This window comes from Carcharodon carcharias, chromosome 33 (assembly GCF_017639515.1).
Source record: "Carcharodon carcharias isolate sCarCar2 chromosome 33, sCarCar2.pri, whole genome shotgun sequence".
Taxonomy (NCBI): domain Eukaryota; kingdom Metazoa; phylum Chordata; class Chondrichthyes; order Lamniformes; family Lamnidae; genus Carcharodon; species Carcharodon carcharias.
The window spans coordinates 11,916,794-11,933,946 of record NC_054499.1 but is presented as its reverse complement, the minus strand read 5'-3'; the positions used below and the strand labels follow the sequence as shown (position 1 = coordinate 11,933,946).

Genomic DNA, 17,153 nt, shown 5'->3' with positions numbered 1-17,153 from the left:
GGATGATCCTTTGAATGCGGAGGCTGGTGGGGTGATAAGTGAGGACAAGGGGGACCCTATCATGTTTCTGGGAGGGAGAGGAAGGTGTGAGGGCGGATGCGCAGGAGATGGGCCAGGCACGGTTGAGGGCCCTGTCAACCACCGTGGGTGGAAAACCTCGGTTAAGGAAGAAGGAGGACATGTCAGAGGAACTGTTTTTGAAAGTGGCATCATCAGAACAAATGCAACATTCCTTAAATAATATCACCACCTTCAACACCTCTTTGTCCTTTTGTCTATGACATCTTTTGGCTATCTCCACCTGTCACTAGCCCAGCGCAATACGAGGAAATAAAAAAGGGAGGCTTGCATTCAAATAGCACCCTCCCCAACCTCGGGGAGGCCCAAGGTACTGCACGGTCATATTTCCCTTTCTTTGGAAGTGCAGCCCCCTTGCCACGAATGGGGGGGGGGGGGGGGTTGGCGACGCAGCAACCAATTTTGGCACAGCAGGATCCCACGCACATCGACGTGATAAACGGCCAGGCCATCCTGCTTTTCAGTGATTAAGAGATTGATCCTGTGCCAGGAGACCAGCGGACAGTTCCCTACTTCTTCCTTGTAACAGTCTTTGACCTTTACACCAGCACGGAGGTGGGGGTGGTGGGGGGGATGGGCCTCAGTTACTTATCTCATCTGCCAGATGGCTCCCTCAGTAACTGCTGAGCCCTGTTAATAAGTCAAAAGGAGGGTTGGCGGACAGACAGAGCTATGAATAATAGAGACACAGCCTTTGCTCTTCTTTTGAATGTTTCTGTTAATAAAGCTTCAAAGGTTGATGCTTAATTGTCACCCCACAGTTTCCAAGCCTTGGTTTATCTTCCCCTTCAAAGACATCACTCTAGGGAGTCATGGGTGGGGGGTGCATAAATAGTAGGACAGCTGCAATTAAAAGACTAGCGAATTAATTAAAGGGGAAGAGTCTTCCACTGGGAGCTGATGGGGTAGAGGGAGAGAAATTATTGCCACAAGTTGGGGGAACCAGCACTAAAGGGGTAGGGTTTAAAAATTAGATTCAGACTCAGGAGCAAAATTCAGAGGCACATTAATGTAGAGACAGTGGCATAGTGGTAATCCTAGTGGACTAGTAATCGAGAGACCCAGGCTAGAGTGGATATGGGTTCAACTCCCACCATAGTAGCTGGTGAATCTTAAATTCAGTTAATAAATTTCTGGGTCTTAAGTTCAATTAAGAAATTGAAAGTTCATCCTCAGTAATGGCAGCCATGAAACTATCATTAATTGCTGTTAAAACCTCATCTGGTTCCCTAATGCCTTTTAGGGAAGGAAACCTGCCATCCTTACCCAGTCTGGCCTACACATCACTCCAGACCAACAGCAATGTGGCTGTCTCTCAACAGCCCCTCTGAAATAGCCTGCCAAGCCACTCAGTTCAAGTGCGATGAAGGATGGGCAAGAATTGCTAACCTTGCCTGTGATGCCCACATCCCATGAAAGAGCCTCTAAACACAAAGGGTAGAAGTCTGGAACTTCTTTCTCAAAACAGTAATTGATGCTGGGTCAATTAATTTTAAATTTGAGATTGATAGCCAAAGGCAATAATAGATATGAGGCAAAGGCAGGGATATGGAGTTAGGCCTCCAACAAGCCATGTTGAATGGTGGAACAGGCTTGAGGGGCTGAATGGCCTCTCCTGTTCCTATTACTACACATGTCTTTCCGTATCGTGTCTGTGTGTATATCTACCGGTGAATGACCCGGCACCCGTACATGCCCATCGGTATATTTCTGTATAATCGGTTTTAGGTTAAGCTGCTGCTTGAGGGAGGAATGTTGGCCGGGGCTGTGGAAGAAACAGCCCCACTCTTCTCCCGTTCTTTAAAAGTTTATGGTAGCTTGGAGGAAGAGCAAGAGAGGCGCTTTGCGACGGGGCGGGGAGCGGGAGGGAGCCGGGGCTGGATTTTATGTGTCCCCACCGGGTGTGTTTTTGGTGGGCTGGGAGGGGGCAGGTAAAGTAGGCCAGGTGGTGGGCCCACCTCCTTCTCGCTCGCCCCCCGAAGCTGACCCCCATCATTCGCCAGGTGGACAGGCACTCAAATGAGCCACAACCGCCATAGGCAAATGAATAATTAAGGGCCATTTAGGCTCATTAACAAGACTATTGACCTGAATGATACGCTGCCCACACCATAATACAGTCGGCATGGGCAATCGGGTGGGAGAGGGCAGGTCATTTTTGAAGGCTTACTTGAGAAAGGATGGGAAGGAAGGGGGGCATCTAACTTGTGGGGGGTGACCTGCACGCATTGGGGGCATCCCTCCCACCAGCGAGATGTCACCCCTCCCCCGCCCCGCACCCCTCCCCGATCTGCCTGCTCGACAGAACCTGCCCCCACCCTCCGCCCAACACCCCCAGCCCAATTCTCCCCCCCCCACCCCCCCCCCCACCACCCCCCCTCCCCCCCACACCCCCCCCCCCCCCCCACCACCCCCCCTCCCCCCACCCCCACTCCCCCCCCCGCCCTGGGCTCTGGGATTCCTCCCCCCAACTAAAACCCCGGGATTCCACCCTCTCATGGGCAGCCAGGATCGTCCTTCTTCCCCGCGGTGCCCACTACTCAGCCGGCCCTGGTGCTGCCGGGATGGGTGGAGCTTCCGGCCAATCGGATTGGCGGACGGCTCCCGAGGGCGGGACTTCCACCCGAGGGAGGGACAGAGGTCTCACTGTTCACCGATCTAGCCCACCCACAGCATGTTTTGGCTGCAGGGCGGGCTGGCACGTAGAGAGTTGGTTTTCTGTTGACTTTACTTCCGGTGTCGGGGGTGGGGTCGAGGGGTGTGGGGGTGCGCGGTGATTTGGGTTCTGGGGAAGCCGAACACCCATTGCTCCTGGGCACATCTTTTGTTGCTTTACTAAACACATTACCACCCACTTCAGCACTTGTACCATGAAACCTTTTGTCATTTATGCTCTCCTGCCCTCCAACCTATCACAGATATTTCCTTTTGCTGTTTTCCTGCCCTTCCTCCCCTTTCATTTGCACTAAAGCTGTCACATTTCCATCTTTCTTGAATACTGAGAAAGAGTCGACAACCCTGAAACGTTAACTCTGTTTCTCTCTCGCTCATGCAGAGGCTGCCCGAGTGTTTTCCGTTTTTATTTCAGATTTCCGACACCTTGACATTCAATGGCATTACCATCGCTGAATCCCCCACTATCAATGTCCTGGGGGTTACCATTGATCAGAAACTGAACTGGACCAGCCATATAAGTCCAGTGGCTACAAGAGCAGGTCAGAGGCTGGGAATTCTGTGGTAACTCACCTCCTGACTCCCCAAAGCCTGTCCACCATCTACAAGGCATAAATCAGGAGTGTGATGGAATACTCCCCACTTGCCTGGATGAGTGCAGCTCCCACAACACTCAAGAAGCTCGACACCATCCAGGACAAAGCAGCCCCGCTTGATTGGTATCCATCCACCACCTAAAAATTCACTCCCTCTGCCACCGACATACAGTGGCAGCAGTGTGTGTACCATCTACAAGATGCACTGCAGGAACTCATCAAGGCTCCTAAGACAGCATCTTCCAAACCCACCACTACCACCTAGAGGGACAAGGGCAGCAGACGCATGGGAACACCACCACCTGCAAGTTCCCCTCCAAGTCACTGACCATCCTGATTTGGAAATATATCGCTGTTCCTTCACTATCTCTGAGTCAAACTCCCTCCCTAACAGCACTGTGGATGTACCTACACCACAGGGGCTGCAGTGGTTCAAGAGGGCAACTCACCACCACCTTCTCAAGGGGTAATTAGGGATGGGCAATAAATGCTGGCCCAGCCAGCAAAGCCCACATCCCGTGAATGAATTAAAAAAAACCCACCTGTTTTGACTACTATGGAGAGAGTCAGTCAGCTCCCACAGAGGGAGGAGGAAGGGGAGGAGGAAGGGATTATGAGATGTGTGAAGAGCAAGAACTTCACAATCACTGTTTGAAACAGTCCAGAAACATTTAACAGAAGCCTCGGAACGGAAACAGAAAAATATGGACATATTTAAGTCCATGGTTGTGTACCTGTGAGTTTAGGTGCACTTCGCATCGGTGTGTGTTTCTGTGTGTATGTGACTGTGTGCTTACAGGGATATTCAGTTAACATCAAACAGTTCAAGTTTATTCTCATAAGTGACAAGATCTCTACAGGCCAAAGAAAATCAGTCCATGGATGAATGAAGAGTAAGGACAACATAGAACTAAAACCAGAAACTTGAACAGAAACTGAACTGGACTAGCCATATAAATGGCTGTGGCTACTGGAGCAAGTCAGAGGATGGGAATCCTGCGGCGAGTAACTCACCTCCTGACTCCCCAAAGCCTGTCCACCATCTACAAGGCACAAGTAAGGGGTTTGATGGAATGCTCTCCACTTGCCTGGATGAGTGCAGCTCCCACAACACTCAAGAAGTTTGACACTGTCCAGGACAAAGCAGCCCGCTTGATTGGCACCACATCCACAATCATTCACTCCCTCCACCACCGATACACAGTAGCAGCAGTGTGTGTACCGTCTACAAGATGCACTGCAGAAACTCACCAATGTTCCTTAGGCAGCACCTTCCAAATCCACGACCACTACCATCTAGAAGGACAGGGCAGCAGATAGATGGGAAGACCATCACCTGGAAGTTCCCCTCCAATCCACACACCATCCTGACTTGGAAATATATCAGCCGTTCCTTCACTATCACTGGGTCAAAATCCTGGAACTCCCTCCCTAGAGGCACTGTGGGTGTACCTACACCACATGGACTATAGCTCACCACCAACTTCTCAAGGGCAATTAGGGGTGGACAATAAATGTTGGCTTAGCCAGCAGCAGTCCCATCCTGTGAAAGAAGAAGGAAAGGCAAACTAGGATGCAAAACATAGTACAGTCCCTGGCAACTGGGAGAGATACAAAGGACAACAAAGGGTGACAAGACAGCTAGAAAGAACCATAAAGAAGGAGTGTGAAAAGAAACTTGCAAGTATATCAAAATCAACAAAATATTTTTTAAAGATGCTAGGAAAAAAGAGGGTGATCAGGAGTCTTGTGGGTCCTTTGAAAATTGATAATGGTGATGTTCTAAATGAAATTAGGGTATGGTGGACCTGTTTAATAATTTATTTGCCTTAGGGTTCATAGTAGAGTGTTATGATCTGGTGAGGGACCATTATTTTTTGTTAAAGTAGACAAAGTTTGAAATCCCAGTTACCCACTAGGAGAATAAAGCCGCAAGATTCCATGGTTTTGAACAAACAAAGCAAACTTTACTATACAAGGTTGGAAAAGTAAAACAATTTAGAATATACATCTTACACACTAAGATTCAGAATTAGCATGTGGTAGATACGAACTAACAGGCAAGCTGTGGTCAGACACACCACACAGCGCATTAAATGGAGGGTGTGACTAAGACAGCTCCCACAGATTTCTCAGCAACCCTGCCAGACGTCAGTGACCAGTGTAAGTCACAAAATCTCTTTAAAACTCTGTCTCCCTCACTAGGGATTGAACTGTTCACTTTTGAAGATCTAGCCTCTGAATTCGCTCAAAAGCTGCTCCGACTTGGACTGCCTCAATGGCTGCTCATCTCCTGTTGGTTCAGTCTCTTCTCCTGAGACTGCATTCCACAGGATTCACAAAGCTGCACGCCAGCCTCGAAATACCAGCTTACTTCCAACTCTTTCACAGGCCACTAGCTTCGCTAAGTTGACACTGCTCCTGGGTTTCTCCGAACTCCAGTCTCACAGCCATACTGAGGTATAAATGGCTTCCAGGGTTTCTCTGAGCCCAAATATCTCCAGCACGGAACCAACGACCTACCACCACCTTCTTGGCTCCCCAGGACTTTTATGACTCCTCACTCCCTGGTGCCTGCTAACAGCTTCCAGGGCTTCTCTGTGAGCTGCAAACCACACAAAGTCCAAACTGTAACTAACTTCCTCTCCCAGCAAGCACACAGATAAATTGAAACCAGAGATCCTTCTTAAGATCCACCCATCTTTATGATGATGTAGCGTTTCAAGATTCACTGAATGCTTTTGAACTGATTAGCTCTAACTTCCAAATCAAAGCATCTCTCTGGGCTGCACTTCTTTGCAAGCAGTGTAAACACCACATCTTCATCTCTCCTGCTAAGTAAAGCCTACCTGTTTTATGATCTTACCTTTCTAGCTGTTAACCCCTTAAGTCAACATGACTTTTAAGTGTAACAAACTCCAAACTGCTTTAGTTGCATTTCTCCCATTTTCTACAGTTCGACTTTAATCTACAAATTACTTCTAAAATATTAACATGAGCCATGCACTAGATATTCGTAACAAGAGGAAGATGTTAGCATGCCAGAGATCCCAAGGGGGGTAATGTTGAACCAGGGACAGGGACTTATCAGGATTGGCGTAGGCAAACTATAATTAATGGAGAAAATAATGGGACTGAAGGAAGCAGGTGCCCTAACTATAATCTTCCAAAGTTCTCGTGATTTAGGGAGCATTACTTTAGATTGGGAAATTGTATGTCAACCCACTATAGCATTTAAGAAAACTGAGTGATGAAATTGAGGGAATTAGAGACCAGTTAGCTGAACATCTACTTTGAGGAAATCACTAGAGTCTATAATTAAGGATCAGGTGACTGAATACCTTGAAAATTTTCAGTTGACCAGAGCGAGGCTGCATGTATTTGTAAAGGGTAGGCCATGCCTGATTAACCTGAAGAGGTGGCTAAAGTAGTGGGCAGGGGAATGTCAATGGATGTTATTTATATGGACTTCAAGAAGTTATCTGATAGTCTCTCATGAGGGATTTTGTCATCTAAAGTTGAAGCCACACTTTGTCCAAAGGTTACTTCACAAAGTAAGAGCTCATGGTCTAGGGGGTAATATATTAGCATGGATAGAGGATTGGTTTGCTAAAAGAAAACAGAGAGTCAGGTGAAAATTTTGGGTCGGCAAGATGTAAGGAACAGAGTGCACAGGGATCAGTGCTGGGGCCTCAACTATTTACAATCTATATCAATGAGTTGGATGAAGGGACCGAATGTATGGCAGCTAAATTTATTAATAACACAAAAATAGGCAGGAAAGTAAGTTGTCCAGATCACATAAAGAGTCTACGAAGGGATTTAAGTTGGTTCACTGAATGGGTAAAGGTTTGGCAGATGGACTACAAAGTTGGAAAACTTATGGTGGAATGAATGGAAAAGCAGAAATTATTCAATGGAGAAAGACTGCAGAACTGTCTGGTACAGAGGGATCTGGGTGTCCTGGTAGATGAATCACAAAAAGTTAGAATGCGGGTGCAGCAAACAATTAGGAAGGCAAATGGAATGTTGGCATTTATTGCAAAGGGAATGGAATATAAAAGTTAAGTTTTCTGATGAGGCTTCACAATCTATAAGTGGCTTGGAAATAATCAGTATTTAGTTTTTCTTAAACTATTTATTTACACTATTTACACCCATGACCTTATAGTAAGTATTTTGTTCCCTGGACACTGATCCATCAGAGCCTCTCTACTGACCCTGATGTCATACTTACATCATCATTAACATCATTGTCTAATCAACATGACCATTAACCCTTTGCTCCACATAGTGAAATGTTGCCACAGGTGTACAGGGCCTTAATGAGACCACATCTGGAGTATTATGTACAAATATGGACTCCTAACTTAAGAAATGATATAAGGAGCTGAGGTGAGAGTGACTGACCTTGACATCAAGGCAGCATTTGACCGAGTGTGGCATCAAGGAGCCCGAGCAAAACTGGAGTCAATGGGAATCAGGGGGAAAACTCTCCATTGGCTGGGGTCAAACCTAACCCAAAGGAAGGTGGTTGTGGTTGTTGGAAGTCAGTCATTTCAGTTTCAGGACATCACTGCAGGAGTCCCTCAGGGTAGTATCCTTGGCCCAACCATCTTCAGCTGCTTCATCAATGACCTTCCTTCCAATGAGAAGGTCAGAAGTGGGGATGTTTGCTGATGATTGCACAATGTTCAGAACCATTCGCGACTCCTCAGATACTGAAGCAGTCCATGTCCAAATGCAGCAAGACTTGGACAATATCTGGGCTTGGGCTGACAAGTGGCAAGTAACATTCAGGCCACACAAGTGTCAGGCAATGACCATCTTCAACAAGAGAGAATCTAACCATTGCCCCTTGAAGTTCAATGGCATTGCCATTGCTGAATCCTCCACTATCAACATACTCAGGGTTACCATTGACCAGAAACTGAACTGGATCAGCCATATAAATACTGTGGCTATAAGAGCAGGTCAGAGGCTGGGAATCCTGCAGTGAGCAACTCACCCCAAAGCCTGTCCCCCATCTACAAGGCACAAGTCAGGAGTGTGATGGAATACTCTCCACTTGCCTGGATGAGTGCAGTTCCCACAACACTCAAGAAGCTTGATATTATTCAGGACAAAGCAGCTTGATTGGTACCACATCCACAAACATTCGCTCCCTCCACCACTGACACACAACAGCAGCAGTGTGTGTACCATCTGCAAGATGCACTGCAGAAACTCACCAAGGATCCTTAGACAGCACCTTCCAAGCCCACGACCATGGCCATCTAGAAGGACAAGGTCAGCAGATGATGGGGACACCACCACCTCGAAGTCCCCCTCCAAGTCACTCACCATCCTGACTTGGAAATATGTTGGCCGTTCCTTCAGTTTCACTAGGTCAAAACCCTGGAACCCCCTCCTATCCCCCTCTCCCCTCCCCCTAACAGCGCTGTGGGTGTGCCTACGCCACATGGACTGCAGCAATTCAAGAAGGCAGCAGCTCACCACCACCTTCTCAAGGGCAATTAGGGATGGGCAATAAATGCTGGCCCAGCCACTGAAGACTACATCCCATAAATTAATTAAAAAAAGAATTGCATGAGAAGCAGTTCAGCGAATGGTCACTTAACTGATTTCTGGGATGACTGGGTTATGGAGAAAGGTTGAGCAGATTGCACCTATATCCATTGGAATTTCAAAGAACAAGATGTGATCTGAATGAAACATAAAAGCTCCTGAGGGGATTTGACAGGGTGAAAACTCCTCTTCTGAAGGGGTCTAGAACTACTGGATACCTTTTAAAAATTAAGGGTTTCCCAAAGACTAAGACAGTCTTAGACAGTCACTAGTCTGTGAATTCTCTTCCCCAGAGAGCAATGGAGGCTGGGTCATTGAATAGATTCAAGGCTGAGCCAGACTCTTGATAGAGAGGGAAGTCAAGTGTTATGGGGCAGAGGGGAGGGGGTGCAGGCAGGAAAGTGGTGTTCAGACCACAACCAGATCAGCCATGATCTTATAGAATAGCAGAGCAGACTCAAGGGGCTGAATGGTCTGCTCCTTATTCTTGCCATCTTGTGAAAGTAAGTTATTGCCCTGCTTATCAAGTTGGATGAGTCATGGAGACAGAGCGTAAGCGAATAATTAGTGTGGTACCACAGTTCAGACACCACGATCTAGACAACCCAGCTCAGGCAACCCACCTCAGACACCGCACACTAAATTCCACACTCCAGACATTACAGGACCGGACCAAACATACCAGATTGGGGAATCAGTCACCCGCTAGGGGAGACAGTGGCATAGTGGTATTTCCATTGGGCTGGTGTAATGCTCTGGGGATGTGGGTTTGAATCCCACCATAGAAATCTGGAATTGAAATCTGATGATGATCATGAAGTGATTGTCATAAAAACCCATCTGGTTCACCAATCCCCATTAGGTAGGGAAATCTGCCTTCCTTATCTGGTCTGGCCTGCAGACCCACAGCAAATGTGGTTGACTCTTAAATGTTGGACCAGGGTAATTAAGGATGGGCAATAATTGTTGGCCTAGTCAGTAAATAAAAAAATAATGGGCAGGCATTCCAATTGGCAGGATGTGACTGGTGGTGTCCCACAAGAATTTGTGATGGGGCAGCAACTACTCACTGTATTTATGAACGCAAATCAAAATTGATCGGTGGCATTCTAGGTAGTGTAGTTTAAAGTGCAAAAGCTCAGAGATATCAGTGAATGGGACAAATTGTGGCCAAGGGATTTCAACGTGGACAAATGTAAGGTCATCCACTATGGGCCTAAATGGTGAAAAGCTACAAACTGTGGATGAGTACGAGCGCACGTGAAGGACCTGCTTCTGAACGGACGGCTGCATTTGCTGAGAATGCATTGCAAACAATGCAGATGAAAATTGTTGAGCATCCTTTCTCAGTGGCTGTAAGTCAGCCCTGTTTCACAGCCATGCAACAAGGTGCTGAGAATGCAGACCTCATCAACACGTGTCTTGGTCCAAAGAGTCAACTGTCTGTCTCTCTGTTATTCTGGGTGTCTGCCTGTATGCCTGTCATGTGTGTGTCTCTCTCTGTCACTGTGTGTCTCTCTCTGTTACTTTGTATATGTGTGTGTGTCCCTCTCTAATACAATGTATGTGTCTTTCTCTCTCTAATACAATGTGTGTCTGTCTCTGTAACTCTGTGTCCACATGTATGTCTGTCTTTCTGTATGTGTCTCTCACTGTGTGCATATGTGTCGCTCTCTCTGTTAATCTAGATATCTCCCTCTGTTACAGTGTGTGTGTGTGTCTCTATTTCTATAATACTGATCACCTCTGCCCCCATTCAATCAGCACACTCACCCTCTGGGATGCGCTCAATGCAGAGTAGTATGAGCAGGATGTAGAAAGGGAGCATCTCTCTGGTGATTAATGTTCTGTGAGGAACAGCATTGTCAGTTTGCGGAGGGGGAGAACCAGGACACCTGCGGAACAAGACGGGGTGCAAACCATAACTCTAAGAAGGCCCCGATATCCAGGTTGGAGAATTATTCTGGAGGACCCATCCCAGAGACTCAGTCACTGTGATATTACCTCCAACACTGCACGCCAGTCCCACAGTGATTACTCCATAAACACGTGCCACTGCTCACATCATAGTCATTGTCTCACCAATCAGCGTGCATTGGGCACAGTAGAACTACATCCGATAGGTCAATGACAATCTTGTCCATTGCATCCATCACAATAGGCTGTAGCAGAACAAACAATGGCTATTTAGAATGTTAGATCTACACTGCATTTTTTGGATCAGTTACCCTATTGGTTCCTGCATGGATGGAGGGGTTTGGATACATTATAGTGAAGTAATAATGCAAAAAATATCAACCAATGGGACAGATCCTGGCTTATGAGGTTCGAACATGTACATCTTGTATTATTATTCTAACCCATTTCCAAACCTCTGATCCACAAATTTCTGACTTTCACTCGGGTACAATGTCTCTCACTAGGGTACAATGTATCTTGCTGGAGTTCAATGTCTTTCACTGGGGTACAATGTCTCTCACTGGTGTATACTGACTCTCACTGGGGTATACTGACTCTCACTGAGGTACAATGTCTCTCGTTGGGATACAATGTATTTTGCTGGGGTATACTGACTCTCACTGAGGTATAATGTCTCTCACTGGAGTATACTGACTCTCACTGGGGTACAATGCCTCTCATTGGGATACAATGTCACTCACTGGGGTATACTGACTCTCACTGGGGTATACTGACTCTCACTGGGGATACAATGTCTCTCACTGGGGTGTACTGACTCTCAATGGGGTATACTGACTCTCACTAGGATACAATGTCTCTCACTGGGGTATACTAACTCTCACTGGGGTATACTGACTCTCACTGGGGTACAATGTCTCTAATTGGGATACAATACTTCTCACTGGGGTATACTGATTCTCACTGGTTTACAATGTCCCTCACTGGGGATACAATGTCTTTCACTGGGATATACTGACTCTCACTGAGGTACAGTGTCTCTCATTGGGGTACCATGTCTCTCATTGGGTACAATGTCTCTCACTGGGGTATACTGACTCTCACTGGGGTACAATGTCTCTCATTGGGGTACAATTTCCCTCACTGGGATATACTAACCCTCACTGGGGTATACTGACTCTCAATGGGCACAATGTCTCTCACTGGGGGTATACTGACTCTCACAGGAATAGAATGTCTCTCACTGGCATATACTGACTCTCACTGGGGTACAATGTCTCTCATTGGGGTATACTGACTCTCACTGGGGTACAATGTCTCTCACTGGGATACAATGCCTCTCACTGGGGTGTACTGACTCTCACTGGTTTACAATGTCCCTCACTGGTGATACAACGTCTTTCACTGGGATATACTGACTCTCACTGAGGTACAGTGTCTCTCATTGGGGTACAATGTCTCTCATTGGGTACAAGTCTCTCACTGGAGTATACTGACTCTCACTGGGGTACAATGTCTCTCACTGGGGTACAATTTCCCTCACTGGGATATACTAACCCTCAGTGGGATATACTGACTCTCAATGGGCACAATGTCTCTCACTGGGGTATGCTGACTCTCACTGGGGTACAATGTCCCTCACTGGGGTATGCTGACTCTCACTGAGGTACAATGTCCCTCACTGGGGGTACAATGTCTCTCACTGGGGTAAAATGTCTCACTGGGAGTACAATGTATCTCACTGGGGTATACTGACTCTCACTGGGGTACAAAGTCTCTCACTGGGATACAATGTCTCTCACTGGGGTATACTGACTCTCACTGGGGTACAATGTCCCTCACTGGGGTACAATGTTTCTCACTGGGGTATACTGACTCTTACTAGGATACAAAGTCTCTCAATGGGGCACCGTGTCTCTCACTGAGTTACAATTTCCCTCACTGGGGTATACTAACTCTCACTGGGGTACAATGCCTCCCACTGGCGTATACTGTCTTTCACTGGGGTACACTGTCTTTCACTGGGGTACACTGTCTCTCATTGGGATACAACGTCTCTCATCGGGGGTACAATGTCTGTTATCGGGGTACACTGTCTCTCACTGGGGGTTAATTAATTCTCACTGGGTTACACTGATTCTCACTGGGATACAATGTCTCTCGCTGGCATGCACTGACTTTCACTGGGGTACAAAGTCTCTCACTGGGAGTACAATGTCTCTTACCGGGGGTACAATATTTCTCACTGAGAATACAATGCCACTCACTAGGGTACAATGTTTATCACGGGGGCTGTACTGACTCACACTGGGGTGCACCAGCTCTCACTGGGGCGCACTGCATTTCACTGGGGGTATAAAGTCTCTAACTCGGAGCACAATGCCTCTGACTGGGGTACAATGTCTCTCAATAGGGTACAATGACTCTCACAGAGGGCACAATATCTCTCACTGGGGTACAATATCTCTAACTGGGGGCACAATGTCTCTCACTGAGGGTCCAATGTGGCTACACTGACTCACACCGGGGTGCATCAACTCTCACTGGAGTGCACTGACTTTCACTAGGGATACACTGTCTCTCACTGGGGGCACAATGTCTCTGACTGGGGTAGGTACAATGTCTCTCATGGGGTTTACATTGATTCACACTTAGGTACACCAACTCTCACTGGAGTGGCCTGACTCTCACTGGGGGTATAATGTCTCATACTAGGCTACACTGATCCTCACTGGGGCAGAATGTCTCTAATTGGGGGTACCATGTCTCCCACTGGGGAAAACTGTCTCTCACTGGAATACTCCAACTCTCACTGGAGTGTGCTGACTTTCAATGTGGTACAATATCTCTCACTGGGGGCACGATGCCTCTGACTGTGGTACAATGTCTGTCATTGGAGTACAATGCCAATCACCAGGATACAAGTCTTTCTCTGGGTGTACACTGACTCATGACTCATGCTGGGGTACTCCATCTCTCACTGGGGTGCACTGACTTTCACTGAGGGTACAATGTCTCTAACTGGGGCACAATTTCTCTCACTGGGGTACAATATCTCCCACTGGGATACAATATCTCTCACTGGGGTACAATATCTCTCACTGGGATACAATATCTCTCACTGAGGGTACAATGTCTCTCACTAAGGGTATAATATCTCTCACTGGGCTTAATGTTTCTCACTGTGGGGTACAATATCTCTCACTGGGGGTACGCTATCTCTCACTGGGAGTACACTGTCTCTCACAGTGGGTTAACTAATTCTCACTGGCATGCACTGATTCTCACTGGTGATACAATGTCTCTTACTGGGGGCACAATTTTTAAAATATTCATTCATGGGAGGTGAGCATCGCTGGCTAGGCCAGCATTTATTGCCCATCCCTAATTTCCCTGAGAAAGTGATGGTTATCCACCATCTTAAACCGCTGCAGTCCCTGTGGTGTAGGTACATCCACAGTGCTGTTAGGGAGGCAGTTTCAGGATTTTGACCCAGCGACAGTGAAAGAATGCTGATGTATTTGCAAGTCAGGATGGTTAGTGGCTTGGAGGGGAACTTGCAGGTGGTGGTGTTCCCATGTGTCTGTTGCCCTTGTCCCAAAGGTGGTAGCGGTTGTGGGTTTGGAAGGTGCTGGCGAAGAAGCCTTGGTGAGTTCCTGCAGTGCATCTTGTAGATGGTACACACACTGCTGCCACTGTGTGTCAGGGTGGAGGGATTGAATGTTTGTGGGTGGGGTGCCAATCAAGCGGGGCTGCTTTGTCCTGGATGGTGTCCAGCTTCTTGAGTGTTGTGGGAGCTGCACTCATCCAGGCAAGTGGGGAGTATCCCATCACACTCCTGACTTGTGCCTTGTAGATGGTGGACAGGCTTTGGGGAGTCAGGAGGTGGGTTACTCACCGCACGATTCCTAGCCTATGACCTGCTTTTGTAGCCACAGTATTTATATGGCTGCTCCAGTTCAGTTTCTGGTCAATTGTAACCCCCAAGATGTTGATAGTGGGGGATTCAGCGATGGTAATGCCATTGAATGTCAAGGGGAAATGGCTAGATTCTCTCTTGTTGGAGATGGTCATTGCCTGGCACAATGTCTCTTCCTGGAATGTACCGACTTTCAAAGAGGGTACAATGTCTCTCACTGGAGGTGCACTGAGTTTTGCTGGGGGTACATCAGCTCTCAATGGGGGCACACAGGCTTTCACTGGGAGTACAATGTCACTCATTGGAGGGATACTGGCTCTCAATGGAGAGTCACAGAAACAGACAGAGAGACAGACAGATGGACAGATGCAGACACAGAGACCGAGAGAGACAGGTAGATAGAGAGAAATAGATGGACAGACATAGACAGAGACAGAGAGGGAGAGAGGTAGATATTCATATATTAACTCTCACTGGGGTATATTGGCACTCACTGCACTATCTTATCTATATATCACTGTGCCTCTCTCTCTCTCTTTCTATTTGTCCTATCTCAAGCTATCTGAGTAAGTAAATTATTCCGTTCTCATTCGATGCTCCTTTGTTATAGAGTTGGTGAGCTTATTTTCAACCAGATTTCATTAACCAGAATAATGTTGTTCATGATTCAGACACGTTTGCAATGGTCTTGTTTGTAACTTGATCAACTGAACTTAGTGCTCATCACTCACTGTGCCTGACCTGCTACTGAACATGTAAATGATTTGTGTTTAATAAAAGATATGTTCCATAACCCAGGTGTATTGTCAATTATGAAGTAATATTCCAACAGTTTCTCTCTCTTATTATTTATTAATCTGTCAATCTGCCTGTCTGTTTGACCACCTGTCCATCTGTTTGCCTCTATTTATGTATAAATATCTATCTCTCTCCCTCTCTGTCTCTGTCTATGTCTCTCTGTCTATTTCTCTCTGTCTACCTGTCTCTCTCTGTCTCTGTGTCTGCATCTGTCTGTCTGTCTGTCTCTCTGTCTATCTCTGTCTGTGTCTCTCTATGTCTGACTTTCTGTCTATCTCTGTCTGCCTGTCTCTGTCTGTGTGTCTGTTTCAGTCTCTGTCTGTCTGTATTTCAGTCTGTTTGTCTCTGCCTGCCTGTCTCTGACTGTCTATCTTTCTGTCTGTCCCTGTCTCTTTATCACTCTGCCTCTCTTTGTTTGCCTGTCTTTCTCTCTGTCTCTTTATCTGTCTCTGCCTCTCTATCTCTCTCTCTGTGTCTGTCTCTCTGTCTGTCTCTGTCTTTCTGCCTATCTTTCTCTCTGTTTCTTTATCTGCCTCTGTCTCTCTATCTCTACCTCTGTCTGTGTGTGTGTGTCTGTCTCTCTGCCTGTCTCTATTTTTCTGCCTATCTTTTTTCTGTCTCTTCATCTGTCCCTGTCTCTCCGTCTCTGTCTGCTTGTGTGTGTGTGTGTGTGTGTGTGTTTCTCTGTCTCTGTGTCTCAGTCTGTCTTTCTGGTTCTTTGTCTGTGCTTTGGTCTGGCTTACTGCTTGTCTGCCTATTTGACTATATATATATATATATGTGTATATATATAATATGTATGTACAAACGTCTATCTATCTATTTATACATGTCTCAGTCTATTTATATATCTCTATATCTGTCCACTTATCTCTCTCCTGTCTCCCTCACAGTGTCTGGCTGATGACTGTGCGAATTGCTTGGTACATTTTACTGCCCTGGGCAGAGTCCTATTAAATGTGATGACACTGAATATTCCAGCCTCTGTCCTTGCTCTCCCTCACGCTCTGACTGATCGCTCGTCTCTGCGGCTCAGCAGTCACCAAGTTTCAAAGAGCAGGTGGCAAATAAGGCGTAAGTTTAAAAGGAGGTGTGCAACTGCGACAAGTGTATAGGCCAGGGCGGGGGTGTGTGCGGCTGAAGCATGCAATAGAAAGCCTCTTCTCCTGAAGGATGATCCCGCAAGACTGAAATCTCCCCTCCTCACTTGAATAAGGACTTGGGGAAGGGTGGGGAGGGGTGGGGAGGGGGTGGAAATAAAAATAAAGGATAGGAAGACTGAAACAAAATGCTGTCGGAATGGTTAAGTCACCGGAAAAAAACTGTGTTGCCAGGAGGGCCAACCCGCTGGGGGTAATTAGGTGAAAAAAATATTCCACCCCCAGCATTAAGTTGCTTGTAATCTGCACACTGTGAGTTTGGAGTACCCAAATCTATCAATAGGGGATTTGACAAATGCTTTGAACTGGAATCTCTGCTTTAATGCTACAGTTGGTTTGGGGATGTGGAGACAGTTGCTAGGCGACTGCACCACGTCATCGGATGCTCTGGGCCCAACAGGGAGGAAAAATATAAAGAAAACAGTTTAATCTGACTGTGGACAG

General features: G+C 46.8%; 1 protein-coding gene across 1 annotated transcript in view; it reads right to left on the bottom strand.

Annotated features, from left to right (window-relative positions):
* Positions 1-11,068, bottom strand: part of LOC121272244 (serine protease 52-like) — a 29,000-nt gene extending 17,932 nt beyond the window's left edge. Inside the window, exons 1-3 of the mRNA XM_041178772.1 lie at positions 10,998-11,068; positions 10,689-10,810; positions 4,599-4,616 (exon numbers count right to left, since the gene is read on the bottom strand). Of these exons, the coding sequence (XP_041034706.1) occupies positions 4,599-4,616; positions 10,689-10,810; positions 10,998-11,068 (211 nt within the window). The remainder of the gene's footprint in view (positions 1-4,598; positions 4,617-10,688; positions 10,811-10,997) is intronic.
* Positions 11,069-17,153: the final 6,085 nt, after the last annotated feature.